A 16,051-nucleotide genomic window follows, 5' to 3' on the forward strand; every position below is an offset into this window, starting at 1 on the left:
TTGACAGGAATTAGAGCCTCAAGTCTTCTTGAATATGATACCAAAAGCTTGGCGCACCTATTTTTAGGCAGTTTGGCCCATTCCTCTTTGCAGCACCTCTCAAGCCCCATCAGGATGGCTGGGGAGTGTAGGTGCACGGCCATTTTCAGATCTCTTCAGAGATGTTCAATTGGAATCAGGTCTGGGCTCTGACTGGGCTGCTCAAGGACATTCACAGAGTTGTCCTGCAGCCACTCCTTTGATATCTTGGCTGTGTGCTTATGGTCATTGTCCTGTTGAAAGATGAACCTTTGCACCAGTCTGAAAAACATCCCCACAGCATGATGCTGCCACCACCATGCTTCACTGCAGGGATGGTGTCTGGTTTCCTCTAAACATGACACCTGACATTCACGGCAAAGAGTTCAATCTTTGACTCATCAGACCAGAGAATTTTGTTTCTCATGGTCTGAGAGTCCTTCAGGTGCCTTTTGGAAAACTCCAAGTGGGTTGCCATGTGCCTTTTACGAAGGAGTGGCTTACGTCTGGCCACTCTACCATACAGGCCTGTTTGGTGGATTGCTGCAGAGATGATTTTCCTTCTGGAAGGTTCTCCTCTCTTCACAGAGGAATGCTGGATCTCTGACAGAGTGACCATTGGGTTCTTGGTCACCTCCCCGACTAAGGCCCTTCTCCCCAGATTTCTCAGTTTAGATGGGCGGCCAGCTTTAGGAAGAGTCCTGGTGGATCTGAACGTCTTCCATTTATAATTGATGGAGGCCACTGTGCTCACTGAGACCTTCAAAACAGCAGAAATGTTTCTGTACCCTTCCCCAGATTTGCCTTGAGATAATCCTGTCTCAGGGGTCTACAGCCAATTCCTTTGACTTCATGCTTGGTTTGTGTTCTGACATGCATTGTCAACTGTGGGACCTTATATGTAGACAGGTGTGTGCCTTTCCAAATCATGTCCTATCAACTGAATTTACTCCAGGTGGACTCCAATGAAGCTGTAGAAACATCTCAAGGATAATCAGTGGAAACAGGAAGTGCCTGAGGTTAATTATGTGCTTCATGCCAATGACTGTGTATACTTATGTATGGATGAATTCTTTGCGTTTGTTAAACTGGCAAAAATATTAAAAAACTTTGTTCACATTGTCATTATAGGGTATTGTGTGTAGAATTTTAAGGGGAAAAAAATCAATTTTGTCCATTTTGGGATAATGCTGGAACATAAAATGTGGAGACAGTGAAACCCTGTGAACACTTTGTGGATGCACCGTATGTACTGTAGAAACTAATCTGTGGTAAATGTTTTAACTGTAAATAAATTGTTCTGAAGCATAATTTGTAATCCTTGATGTTATCCATTTCCCATTTGTCTATTTAGAAATCATTCATTATTCCTGCGCAAGGGGTAATTATTTCTTCCACGCAGTAGTTGACTTTTAATCTTGATTAATTGCACTTTGAACAGTTTTGTTTTGGCATCACTATCTTGGTCTGTAAATAAAGAGTGTTTATGGAAGCAATAACTGGTTTGGATGTCAGTGCCTTTGGACACTTTTTCGCACATCAGTACCAGATCATAAATAAATAAATATATAACAATAAACATACAACCAAGGAAAAATAATGCTATCAGCACATCCATAGTACACGGAGTAGCTTTATGTTGTTCTCTATCGTGAGGAATAAAACAGCCTCATCTTGTTGTTTCCTGCTACTCTACAACACACATAGGTGAAATACATGTTAGTTTTCATACCAAAATAAAGTCATTGTTACATTTCAAATATGGGGGATTTGTGGATTTTTTGAGGTTCACACAAAATGGCAAATAGACTTTAACAATCGTTTATTAACAGCCACAGGTTTAAAACAGTTTAAAATGCTTGATTTTAATGTTCATTGAGCAGATTTAAAAATTAAATGGTCTTTGATCCAATAAGGTAATTATTAAAGGAGTCATATTGTGCCAAATCACTTTTAATCTATATTTTACATTTTAATGGGTTTAATATTCAACATCTCCACTGTACCATAATTCTGTTTTTACAGATACGCTCCAGATTTAAGCAGAATTTATGTCACACCTTGTTTAACACCTCTGTGACATAAATAACCCTGCTCCTCAGATTCTCTAGTTTTATCTCAGATTATTAAAAGGTTTATCTTATCACTCAGGAAAAAACCCAAAAACATTTTAATCACTGCAGTGACAAGATGTGGTTTACTGTGTGTCATGTCAGATTACCCCATGCAAGTACATTATATAGCTGTTTAGTCCATGATGATGTTTGCTTTCTAAATCAACTAGGTTCACTGCAAACTATTCCTTGTAGCCAGTGCCCTGAAAGCAGATCTACATCACCACCCACCAATTGAGGATGAGCAAGAATCCTAACAGACTGAAAAACTGCTGAATAAATAAATAAATAAACAAATAAATAAATATTCACTTTGAGACACAATCAAATATGACCATGACTTCAAAGGAAATGAGTCACTATAAAAAGTTCTACAGGGCAGACCACTGGACGTTTTGGTCTTATCTGGGTGTTTTGACATAACAGAGTGTCAGTCCATGTGGATTTATACCTCTGTCCACCAACTAGTGCATTAGACCATTTATTCTCTCCTTGTGGGTGGTGAGGCCCGACCAAACCCCATGGCGGAAGGTCTGGCCAACAGGTGTCCACCTGCGAGCTCCAACCCAAGCCTGGCTCCAGGAGGAAGCACTGGTTTCCCTAATACAGGCGAGGTGACTTGCTCTACAGATGTGTCAGCCAGGAAGGGTCTTTTTTAATTTCCCTGTGTCTGTCTCCTCACTTTTGACCAGTTTGCCAAAGAAAGCCCTATTAGGAGGTAATGCTCCAAACAACACATCTCCCAGGATGAATGGAGCACACAAATCCCTCTAAGAGTTAGCTGACAGCTCTGGTAAATGTAAATAAAAGTGAATAAACTGCTGTACATGTCTGAGTCCCACCTTGGGCAGTTCTTGTTTCTGCAGACATGGAATATGTCGTGCTGTGTTGAAAGAGTTTGTGATTTGTACAACTTACAGCTTGTTACTCAATCAGCAAGTGTAAACAAAACTCCATTTACCATGCAGGATAATGCCACAGTAAACAAGCGTTAGCCTGCTATTATACTAACTGACTATAAAATAAATTATTGGCACAAATCAACATCAATCAAACCAAAAAAAGCTTGCGACTGTAATCCACTGAGTCCACTTGCCAATTTGAAAACTGTCACAACTTAACAAAACTGCTATGAGTTGGTCTAGTGTGAGTTGGTAGGTGATATATGAGTTGACATGACACCATACTAAAGATATCTGTTCGTCACCTTAGATCAAAGGTTAGCATCCAGATCTCACAATCATAAAAGTAAGACAGGAAACCCAAGGAACACAAGGATATTTTTTCTCCTGAAGAGGTACTGTTCTTGCAGCGAAACACTAATGATCAACAGAGGTTTTATGAAGACTTTACTTTTTATTCTGAGCACACTAGATACAGTCTCTTTTTAAACAAGAGTCATCAGGAGATGACATATCCCCCCGGTCCCCACAAATCAGTAATACAAAGTGTTGGGGGATCACCCAAGTACACGCTTATGCGAAATATGAATGAAATTGGTCAACTCGTTCTTGAGATATCAGATTAAACAAGGGTGGCAATGACAATATAATGAAAATCTTGCTTTGACCTTGAAATTGACCCCAAGGTCACCATAATCGACTGGTGTTGGGGGATCACCCAAGTACATCCTTATGCTAAATATAAATGAACCTGATCAACTGCTTCTTGAGATACTGCATTAACAATGGTGGCAATGACAATATCTTGAATATCTCGCTGTGACTGAAGCCCAAGGTCACCATAATCGACTGGGGACCAACTTTATGCTTAATATGCAAATGTCCCACTGACATTAGAAGATCCAATGTGTTCTTTGACAGGGAGGAGTTGTAGCTGGTATCTCCATTTAAATATCTTGGAATTATCTTGCATTCAAACTTGTCCTTCAAAAAACAGCAAAAAAAAAAAAAAAAAAAGTCAAAAAAGCAGTAAATTTTAATTTACTAAATTTTAAACATATGCGTCCCTCTCTAATAATTAATGCAGCCAAAACATATCTCTTTTGCATGGTTTTCTCACACATTGACTACTGTTTCACTTACTGGGCATTTGCAGGCACCTCGGTATTAAAATCCATAGAGCAGTTGTATAATAGACCAGTTAAAATATATGATAGACAATCTAACTCTTATCATCACTGTAAGGTTCTGGAAAAGCACAAGTTTCTAGACTTGTTAAAGAATTCATACACATAAAAAGATTCACAGGGTATGGTACAAGATCTGACAAGAGGCGACTGTGAGAGAAGGACCATCTTTGGTCAGAACGTGTTATCCATTAAAGATGGGCAAGCTTGGAACAACCTCCCAGTCACAATCAGGGAGAGCACCACTTTCAGTACTTTCAAAGGACAATTGAAAACCTGGTTACTGGCAAATTAGACATGCAACCATCTGTAGCCTAAAAAATAATTCAACTGTGGAGGCACCACTCGAGTTTCTTTTTCAGTTATATGTACACAATGCCCTTGTGTTTTTTTATTTTATTAAACAGTTTAGTAGTCTTTACACAATAAATTTGTGTATGACACCCTGTGCAATATTTACACTTGTGCATGTGGAAATGAGTGTATTGGGCATCGTGCAAAACAACTTAGTACTGTAATGTGCAATTACAACCAGGCACTGAAGCACTTTTGCACTTAGCACTTTAATACAGTACTTTTGCAACTCAACACCCATAATGAAACTCTTTTGGTTCCTCCACCTGTTGGCTGCTTATTAACTATCAATTATTGTTACTATGAATTGTAGATATTTGTATATATATTCTGTTTTAATTGTTTTTTTGTCATGATTAATTTATTTTGGTTGTTGTGTGGTCTTGGTCTGTTTCTATGTTACTGGGACTATGGATGGAAATTAGCATCCTGCTTTAATCCGGCATCTTTAAATGTAACAATGTTCATTAATATGCAGTGTCCCATTTCAAATAAACATATATACACTGAGGAAAATAAGTATTTGAACACCCTGCAATTTTGCAAGTTCTCCCACTTAGAAATCATGGAGGGGTCTGAAATATTTATCTTAGGTGCATATCCACTGTGAGAGGCATAAAAAAATAATAATAAAAAAAAAAAAATCCGGAAATCACGATGTATGATTTTTTTTAACAATTTATTTGTATGTTACTGCTGCAAACAAGTATTTGAATATCTGTGAAAATCAATGTTAATATTTGGTACAGTAGCCTTTGTTTGCAATTACAGATAGTGCAGCAGATCACTGAAACAATCCTTCACTTGGTGATGCAAGCATCAGATTTGACATGAATGTTCTTCATAAATCAGTGTTTGAGGAGAAAGTGCTGGCCACTTGAAAATCCAATATGGCGGCCAGGTAAGGGTCAATGAAGAATTGCACAGGGGTCAAAATCTAAAAATGCTCCAATCATATTGAAAGCTATACCACATTATGTGTCTGGTCACAAAGATTGCAAAAAGGTATAGTTTGGATGATCTATGACTGAATGTTCTGGAGTTATAGGATAAAAACAGCAAGAATGGTGACAAAGGTCAATTTCAGTTTGTACAGGAGTCAAAAGTTAAAGTTGCCCCAATCTTGGTAAAACGTGGTGCAAATTATTGGTTGAACTAATAGGATTAATAAATGAAATAGTTTTGATTGTGTTGAATGCTTGGTTTGCAAAGTAAATGTCAAACAATGCCGACGTCCATTGGATTCTATGGCATGTGACAGATGTTACCCTGTAATGTGACAACTGAGCATGACACATGGTGCAAACTATTCGTTTTTAAAACCCTATTAACCAATAATCTGCATCACATTTAACAAAAATTGATGCAACTTTATCTTTTGACCCCTATACAAACTGAAACTGACCTTTGTCACCATTCTTGATGTTTTTACCCCATAACTCCATAACAGTCAGACATAGATAGTCCAAACTATACCTTTTTGGAATATTTATGATCAGACAAATAATGTGTTATACTTTTCAATATGATTGGAGCATTTTTAGATTTTGACCCCTGTGTAATTCTTCATTGACCCCTACCTGGCCGCCATATTGGATTTTCAAGTGGCCAGCACTTTTTTCTCAAACACTGATTTTATGAAGAACATTCATGCCAAATTTGATGCTTGCATCACCAAGTGAACAATTCTGGCCAGAAATCATACTTATCTGCTTCACTAAGAGGCCAAACGTTTCCTGTAGTTTTTCACCAGGTTTGCACACACTGCAGGAGCGATTTTGGTCCACTCCTCCATACAGATCTTTTCCAAATCTTTCAGGTTTGGAGTTTCAGCTCCCTCTGAAGATTTCTTTTGAGTTCAGGTCTGGAGACTGGCCAGGCCACTCCAGGACCTTGAAATCCTTCTTACGGAGCCCCTCCTTAGTTGCCCTGGCTGTGTGTTTGGGGTCATTGTCATGCTGGAAGACCCATCCATGAACCATCTTTAATGCTCTTACTGAGGGAAGGAGGTTGTTTGCCAAAATCTCGCAATACATGACCCCATCCATCCTCCCTTCAATACGGTGCAGTAGCCCTGTCCCCTTTGCAGAAGAGCACCCCCAGAGTATGATGTTTCCACCCCCATGCTTCACGGTTGGGATGGTTTTCTTGGGGCTGTTCTCATCCTCTAAACATGGTAAGTGGAGTTGATTCCAAAAAGCTATATTTTGGTCTCATGTGACCACATGACCTTCTCCCATGCCTCCTCTGGATCATCCAGATGGTCACTGGTGAACTTCAAATGGGCCTGGACATGTGCTGGTTTGAGCAGGGGAACCTTGCTGCCCTGCAGGCTTTTAAACCATGACAGCATCATGTGTTACTAATGTAATCTTTGTGACTGTGGTTCCACCTCTCTTCAGGCCATTGACCAGGTCCTCCTGTGTAGTTCTGAGCTTTCTCAGAATCATCCTTAGCCCACAAAGTGAGATCTTGCATGGAATCCCAGACCGAGGGAGACTGACAGTCAACTTGTGTTTCTTCCACTTTCTAATAAATAATCATAACAGCTGTTGTCTTCTACCAAGCTGCTTGCCTGTTGTCCTGTAGTCCATCCCAGCCTTGTGCAGGTCTACAGTTTTGTCTCTGGTGTCCTTAGACAGCTCTTTAGTCTTGGCTATGGTGGACAGGTTGGAGTGTGACTGATTGATTGAGTGTGTGAACAGGTGTCTTTTATACAGGTAACAAGTTCAAACAGGTGCAATTAATACAGGTAAAGAGTGCAGAATAAGAGGGCTTCTTAAAGAAAAATTAACAGGTCTGTGTGAGCCAGAATTCTTGCTGGTTGGTACGGGACCAAATATTTATTTGCAGCAGTAACATACAAACAAATTATTTAAAAAAAAATCATACATTATGATTTCCGGATTTTTTTTTTTTTTAGATTATGTCTCTCACAATGGATATGCACCTAAGATGAAAATTTCAGACCCCTCCATGATTTCTAAGTGGGAGAACTTGCAAAATCGCAGGGTGTACAAATACTTATTTTCCTCACTGTATATATATATATATACACTCAACAAAAATATAAACGCAGCACTTTTGGTTTTGCTCCCATTTTGTATGAGATGAACTCAAAGATCTAAAACTTTTTCCACATACACAATATCACCATTTCCCTCAAATATTGTTCACAAACCAGTCTAAATCAGTGATAGTGAGCACTTCTCCTTTGCTGAGACAATCCATCCCACCTCACAGGTGTGCCATATCAAGATGCTGATTAGACACCATGATTAGTGCACAGGTGTGCCTTAGACTGTCCACAATAAAAGGCCACTCTGAAAGGTGCAGTTTTGTTTTATTGGGGGGGATACCAGTCAGTATCTGGTGTGACCACCATTTGCCTCATGCAGTGCAACACATCTCCTTCACATAGAGTTGATCAGGTTGTCAATTGTGGCCTGTGGAATGTTGGTCCACTCCTCTTCAATGGCTGTGCGAAGTTGCTGCATACTGGCAGGAACTGGTACATGCTGTCGTATATGCCGGTCCAGAGCATCCCAAACATGCTCAATGGGTGACATGTCCGGTGAGTATGCTGGCCATGCAAGAACTGGGACATTTTCAGCTTCCAAGAATTGTGTACAGATCCTTGCAGCATGGGGCTGTGCATTATCCTGCTGCAACATGAGGTGATATTCTTGGATGTATGGCACAACAATGGGCCTCAGGATCTCGTCACGGTATCTCTGTGCATTCAAAATGCCATCAATAAAATGCACCTGTGTTCTTCGTCCATAACAGACACCTGCCCATACCATAACTCCACCGCCACCATGGGCCACTCGAGCCACAACATTGACATCAGAAAATCGCTCACCCACACGACGCCACACATGCTGTCTGCCATCTGCCCTGAACAGTGTGAACCGGGATTCATCCGTGAAGAGAACACCTCTCCAATGTGCCAAACGCCAGCAAATGTGAGCATTTGCCCACTCAAGTCGGTTACGACGACAAACTGGAGTCAGGTCGAGACCCCGATGAGGACGACGAGCATGCAGATGAGCTTCCCTGAGACGGTTTCTGACAGTTTGTGCAGAAATTCTTTGGTTATGCAAACCGATTGTTTCAGCAGCTGTCCGAGTGGCTGGTCTCAGATGATCTTAGAGGTGAACATGCTGGATGTGGAGGTCCTGGGCTGGTGTGGTTACACATGGTCTGCGGTTGTGAGGCTGGTTGGATGTACTGCCAAATTCTCTGAAACGCCTTTGGAGATGGCATATGGTAGAGAAATGAACATTCAATACACGAGCAACAGCTCTGGTTGACATTCCTGCTGTCAGCATGCCAATTGCACGCTCCCTCAAATCTTGCGACATCTGTGGCATTGTGCTGTGTGATAAAACTGCACCTTTCAGAGTGGCTACCGGACAGCCGGTACCTGTGGGACCACATTGCACCGCTTATGTGGAATAAATAAATAATAAAACCAGCTGGTACCTGTGGGGCCACATCACACTGCTTATGTGGAATACACCTCACAGCGGACAGTTATTAGTCCATAACTGTCCAAACACAGTAGGTGTTGTGTAGTTGGAAAGTCCAGACCCACAGATTCTCACAGCTGCTTCTGTCGGAAGCCACACCTCCCGTGAGTGGAGCGCACACACCCACGTGTCAGTGTGTGTGTTTGCAAAGTCACACTCGTGGGGAACCTAGACAAATTTCACAGCAGTATGACAGTGATTGCCTGCAGTCTGCTGTCGTGCTAAGAGTACTGGCCACACATTTTCTAAGTGCCATGTGAGCGGTATTAGGTGTTTGTGCGTGTCACCTGGAATTTGGCCGACACCTGCCACGAGAGGGTGCAATGGGTTCACACAGCGCACACTCTGTCTTTCAGCTGCTGGTGTGCACAAATAGTTGTAGCAACAGGTGTACAAGGCAGTAGAGGCAGGTACTATTCCACACGTTTTGCATGAAATTCCTGCTTCATGTGCACGTCGACCAAACTTCGCACTATGTGTGAAGGGGCCCTAAAGGAAACTCATGGAAAACCGCCCAAACCTTTACATACAACTGTATATGCAACCTATTATTTGGAGTTTTCCATTTTAATTCACGTCATGTCAAATATTGGTTATCACTTTGATGTTAAACAGCATCATTTCCAAAAGTACAAAAGAGCCTTAATTTTTTCATTCATGAAAATGTATATGTGCCCTCACAAAAAATAAGAAATGCAAAAGTCCAAAATGCTGAGTAGTTTTTATAGGCTCTGTATGTGCACAACTGTTCATTTTACCTCCACCTCCAGGGTGGACAGTCATCCCTGTGGTGCTCCTCCTCAGTTCCATGCTGATGTAATATGCTTATGGCCATAAACTTATTGTAATATAAATTTGATAGCTATCATAAATGCAGTGAGGGGAAACAACACTGTGAATATGGTCGTATGTAAGAAGAGTCACTGCACTGTTCCATGATTTTCTCCCTTTTCTATTCTTCAGGCATAACTGATGTGAGCATCACTGATTATTCAAGAAAGCCCTGCAGTAAAAAATATAGATAATTTCCAAACCTGCCTTGAACATGGTAGCATTTGAAAGTAACCAGATTGGCATTAAAACCAATAAAACCTCTTCTCTGGTTCATTCTGTTATAAAGTGTTAGAACCCTGCAGCACGAACAAAGCTTAAGAAAAAAAAGAAGCCAACTGAATCATAAAGCATTTCACCTCTTTACTGATTCATGCTGTGAGAGTAAAAGAAACAGAAAGTGCACCAACAAACAAGCTGGACCCTTCAAGAATCCATAACAGATTTTACGAAAACGGGGAAAAAAGTCTGTGTTTAAACAAACGTATCTGCTTGATGGTCACACAAAGAGACGTGAGGGCAAAGCAGAGGTTAGCCAGGAGTGACAGGCAGGAAACAAGTGGACGAGTGAACCACAAGAAGAAAGAAATGCTGGAGCAGCTGTTAGTACCTCAACAGAACGTGGACACGTCGCACTAAAGGTGGATGTAAGTGAAGGTTAGGGACAAGTCAGAGGAAGAAAAAAAAGACCAGCAGAGTGCTGGATGATGTTAGCCACTGTTGGCAGGACTTACTGACGCTGCTGCAGACAGACAGGCAGTATTCTTCAGATTCAAAGTTATTCCTGTTGCCTCCGCAGCCGCCGTAGATAAACTGACCGCAGCGGCCCTCCTCTCGGTCAAAGTACCAGCGGGGCAGCATGGCCCTGCACGGACCAGTCTCAGCATTGGCCCAGCACACATCTTGGAGGACAGACCCAAACACACACCGGTCATCATACACAAAGTAGCACACTGCCACCAGTCGCTTTAGATCACTGAAGTGTGGTCACTTGTACATGTTGCACACTAAAAATCAAAGACGTACTAAACAAATAAAGTATCTGACGTTACATCACAGTGCAAAAATGCTAAATCTTATGAAGTATTTGTCTAATTTCTAGTTGAACTATCTTAATATAAAGACAATCACTGAACAAGTAAAATCAGGAAGCTATAAAGACTTGTGTAGACAAGTCACCCCAAGGCGCTTCACAACGGTAAGGTCTAACCTCACCCACCCCAGAGCCAGCAACACTGGCCAGGAAAAATTCCCTCAGGTGTTTTTTTTTTAAAATTGTATTGTAGGAAGAAACCTTACGCAGTAGGGTGAACATCTGCTCTGGACATACTACCAATAATAATATGACAAAAGTCCAATAGCTGTATTAACCAAGTGCCCATACAATCAAGCAGTAACGCTCATGGAACTGTGAAGTGAAACACAAATGTGAACGTCAGTCAGCAGACCGTTCAGATTCTTAGGACATCACTGAATATCCCAATCACAAGAATACATCTTAAAAATCTTCTGCAGTGTACGATTCTTGGAAAGATCTTGTTTTGAGTCATATCGGACATGAATTTGTGTTCACTCGCGACAAAATTTTTAAACTTTCCCTTTATTTGAAAAATATGTAACACTTCCTAATACCAATAAAATAAAGGTCAAAGTGAATGTTCTCTGCTAATTTCAAAACAGGATTTCATGAATTTTCACTTGTTGCATTGTACAAATGCAATAATTAATTGACTATAAATGAATCAACACTCATTTTTCACCATTTTCTGACTTTCTGTAGCCCAAACAACTAATATATTGATTATTTCCATTCCATCGATTCCATCAATTGTGAGTTGCAGACCGATTACAAAACTCATTGTGAGCTTTATTTAGTAGCTTTACTGAGTAGTGTTCCAGCTTTTACAAACTACACAGCAGTGTAAAAATATATGGGGGGGGGGGCAAAAAAGGCTGTTTCATCTCATGACTCATGAAAGAATTTTTGTTAACATCTTAATTAAAGATGTTAAAAATTCTTTCACTGAACAAGATTTTTAAGATGTATTATCTAAAAAGAAGTCTTTATATCTGGAATTTTACTGTCATACATTAAGTGTAACAGATCATTGTTATATTCTCAATGCGCATGCTCACGAGTGTGTCAATCTCACGTGACTAAAGGTGCCTTGACACTTGCACAAATTTGATCCGCACACTGGTACGCAATCTGCCATGCCAGTGAGTAAACTCATTATCAACTCATTGCAAACTGTTGTAAACTGTGCATGGCTTCGTGCAAGTGCGCAAAAATTTTTTTGAAATGTTCAAGATCTCTGGCACGCATTAATTATGTGAACTTCACATGAACATTGCGCAAACACTTGTGTGTCAGTATGAGTCATTGTGTCAGTGCACCGCATCCCAGTGCACCTCATCTGAAAGATTATGACGAGATGTTAAATCTATCATAAACAGAATTTTACAGATACTCATTAGAAGCAATGAAAATGCAAATGTTTTACCAAGCCATTACAATATAAACATTATAAATAATTACCTTTTAGACAGTTCCAAATGCATTCTCCACGTTATGAGGCGCGAGGAGAGAGAGAGCTGCAGTTGTAGAAAATTCCTCTGTGATTCCGGAAGCGATTACAGGTGGTTTCATTAGTCAAACTCAGAGCAAAATAATAATTTTTTATAATCCAGCATCCAGAGGCACAAAGCACATCATCCACTGGGATACTGCGTTTGGCATTGGCATGACGAACTGCACGGCAGTGCGGGGGTTAAATGAGTGCAAGTGTCAAGGCGCCTTAAGCATGAGCTCCCACCTCCGCTGTCAGCATGGGGGGTGTTAAATACCTATTCGTCCAAAACACGTAGAGTACGAGGAGTGGCTGTCGCAGCTTACTCCACAGGACAAAAAACATCAAGTTCAAGTATTTTGAGTGAGGTGTAACAAAACCGCAGAAAACATTATTTGCAAATTGCAGTAATAATGAGTTTATTCACAAATTATGTAAAGTAAGATGCAAAGAGAATTGCAGCACTGTTACAAAAAAGGAAATTCTAAAATGCACAATAGGAGAATGTGACATTTGTGGACAATAACTGTGTGTACATATAGTGCATCTGGAAAGTATTCACAATGCTTCACTTTTTCCACATTTTGTTATGTTACAGCCTTATTCCAAAATAGTTGAAAGTCATTATCATTATTCATTTTCCTCAAAAATCCACACATAATACCCCATAATGACAATGTTAAAAACTTTTTTTTTACATTTTTAGAAATTTATTAAAAATAAAATAAATAAAAATTAAGAAAAAAACAGAACTTTTTATGTTGTCATTATGGGGTGTCGTGAAGAGAATTTTGAGAGAAAAAATTAACTTACTCCATTTTGGAATAAGGCTGTAACATAAAATGTGGAAGGAGTGAAGTGCTGTGAATACTTTCCGGGTGCAGCCCAGCCATCCATTTTCTATACCGGGTTACAACAATTACGGGGCACCAGGGAGCCTATCCCAGCAGTCTTATGGCTCTGATTTTTGTTTGTCAAGTTTGAGTTTCTACAGTTGTCAGCTTTCTTTGAAGCAGCTGACCAGTTTTTCCATTTATTCCAGACAAAACTCTTACTGCTGATAACTAAAAATAACAATTGGTTGCACAAAAACTACCTTGATTACTAAATACCAACTGCCAACTCTGTTGGAAGTGATAGTGAATGACCTTTAATTGAGCACATATGTGTGTATGCGTGTGTGAACATATGTCAGCTGCTGGAGGAAAAGACAGTATAACAGTTTTCTCACAGAAATCTCATCCTGAAAAGAATCCACATGCGCTCAATTAGAGACAGCTGCAGTGAGATGCACTCCATTTTGCTGCAGATCCAATCACACACACACAGACACGCACACTGGAAGAGTGGAGTTGCCCCCCCACCAGTCATGTTCCTCACCTCTGACAACCTCTTCCACAGACTCCGTAGTGGTGGTGGTAGTGGTTGTTGTCATGGCAATGTTGGCGGTGGGCTCATCGCTGTCGTCGCTGTCGTGAAGCGTGTCGATGATGTCGTAGTCTCCCTCTTCCTCTTCCCCCACCGCATCTTCATCATCCTCCCCGTCACCGTCTTCGTCGTTCCCCAACATGTCATCCTCCTCCTCCTCCTCTTCCTCCTCCTCCTCCTCGTCATCATCCTCGGCCACCTCCTCCTCCTCCTCCTTGTCCTCCTCCACCACAGATGGCCTGGCTTCCTCTTGCTGCTCCACTGGCTCCGGCTCTCGCACCATACTGGGAGCGAGGGAAGGACAGAGGGAGGAAAAGGGGGGTACATTTGCGGGGGTTCAAAGATGAAGGCGATTGACGTACAGAGGCATGTAAGAGATGAAAAAAGACATGAAGGTAAAAATAAAAACATGAAAGAATTGAAGGAGGACATTGAATAACATTTTAATTGCAATTTGGCTACACTGAAAGTGAGCATGGTGTTCCTGATGCTCATCTGGGCACTGAAGGATCAAACTGTTAAATACCAGAGGCAAAATAAATAAGAATCCGCGGACTATTTCACACACTGATATCTGATCGAAGGCCACGTGTAGTGAAGGCCATGCTACAAACAGAATTTAAATAATGATGCTTGAAAACAGGAATACTTCATCCAGAAAGTCCTAAAAAACACAAAATAAAAAAAATAAAAAAAATCCTAGAAATTCTTATGCCTGGCAGTGCTGACTTGTGTTCTGACGAGATGTCATTCCTGTCTGCCGATGTGGAACTCTCGATTTATGCGACGAGACGCATAATTCAAGAGAAAGTCCCCTACTGCCACCGCCGCCGAAATGGGTGAATTTAAGCTACCATACGAAAGTACTGATGCGGATTCTGATACAGAATTAGCGCTTCACATTTGATGGATTACTCCACGCCCTGACCACTGTTGGAGCGACGCTGACTCGGCTTGATGGTAAGCCTCGCTGACCGAATAACCTACAGAAAAATAAACCCCGCTGTTGGAGCGACGCTGCCTTGGCTCAATGGTAAGGCTCGACGGTAAGGCTCGCCGACCGAATAACCTACAGAAAAATAAATCCCGCTGTTGCAGTGACGCTGCCTTGGCTCGACGGTAAGTCTCGTTGACCAAATAACCTACAGAAAAATAAACCCTGCTGTTGGAGCGACGCTGCCTTGGCTCGACGGTAAGCCTCGCCGACCGAATAACCTACAGAAAAATAAACTCCACTGTTGGAGCGACGCAGCCTTGGCTCAACAGTAAGGCTCGCCGACCGAATTACCTACAGAAAAATAAACCGTGCAAATGATGGAATTGAATTAGAATGGGAATAACCCACTTGTGTCTGATGATTTGCGGATGTTCATGCTGTTATATGGTCGCAAATAGCCGTTTTACGCTTAAATTTTGTAAAGCTCAATTAGCGACCATATAACCAGCATGAATATCCACAAATCATCAGACACAACAGGGTTATTCCCTAATTTTCCACATCATCTTGATACATCATCAAGCTTCATCCTATTTAATCTCAAACACACCAAAGGTGCTTCTCCAAGTCAACTGGCTCTCTGAAATTATTCTGCCTCTTCAGTTATACCTATAAGATCTCACACTCAGCTGCAAAGGTCTTGAAGTGCAATTCTTTAGTTTCTGAATGAAACAATAAAATTGTCCTTGCTCTAGCTACTCCATATTGGATCTGCCCAGAATCCTAATTTCTCCTCCATTTGTCAGGAAAATTTACAGTTCACAAGTTCTGTTATGTTTGTTGTGACTGTAGAGTTCAAAAGTGTTTTGTATGAACTAAACTGACTTTTCTGCTGCATCTCTCTCATTTATCTGCACGTGTACCTGTTCTCAGAGTAGTCTGCCTCAGCTCCGCCCCACCACACATCAGAATCATCAGCATCTTGCTCAGGGCTGTCGTCGCGCTCCTCCTCTGCAGGACAGCACACAAACTCCACGCCGCGGAAGCGGTCGATGCCGCATGGCAACAGCATCCCGTAGTCATGGAGATTCATGGTGCGGTCTCCACAGGACTTACAGACACACAGACACGTGCAGTTTACTTCGCCAACAGAGGGAGTATTTAGTAAATTCACA

At 41.1% G+C, this 16,051-nt stretch overlaps 1 protein-coding gene across 3 annotated transcripts in view; it reads right to left on the reverse strand.

Moving 5' to 3' along the window:
* Positions 1-16,051, reverse strand: part of appa (amyloid beta (A4) precursor protein a) — a 134,819-nt gene that overhangs the window by 40,958 nt on the left and 77,810 nt on the right. For 2 of the 3 annotated variants that reach the window (XM_034175191.1, XM_034175185.1), the window contains exons 5-7: positions 15,800-15,987; positions 13,892-14,223; positions 10,676-10,843 (exon numbers count right to left, since the gene is read on the reverse strand). In XM_034175191.1, the coding sequence (XP_034031082.1) occupies positions 10,676-10,843; positions 13,892-14,223; positions 15,800-15,987 (688 nt within the window). The remainder of the gene's footprint in view (positions 1-10,675; positions 10,844-13,891; positions 14,224-15,799; positions 15,988-16,051) is intronic. The other variant, XM_034175196.1, reaches the window with a different exon arrangement.

Source organism: Thalassophryne amazonica, chromosome 1 (assembly GCF_902500255.1).
Source record: "Thalassophryne amazonica chromosome 1, fThaAma1.1, whole genome shotgun sequence".
Taxonomy (NCBI): Eukaryota; Metazoa; Chordata; class Actinopteri; order Batrachoidiformes; family Batrachoididae; genus Thalassophryne; species Thalassophryne amazonica.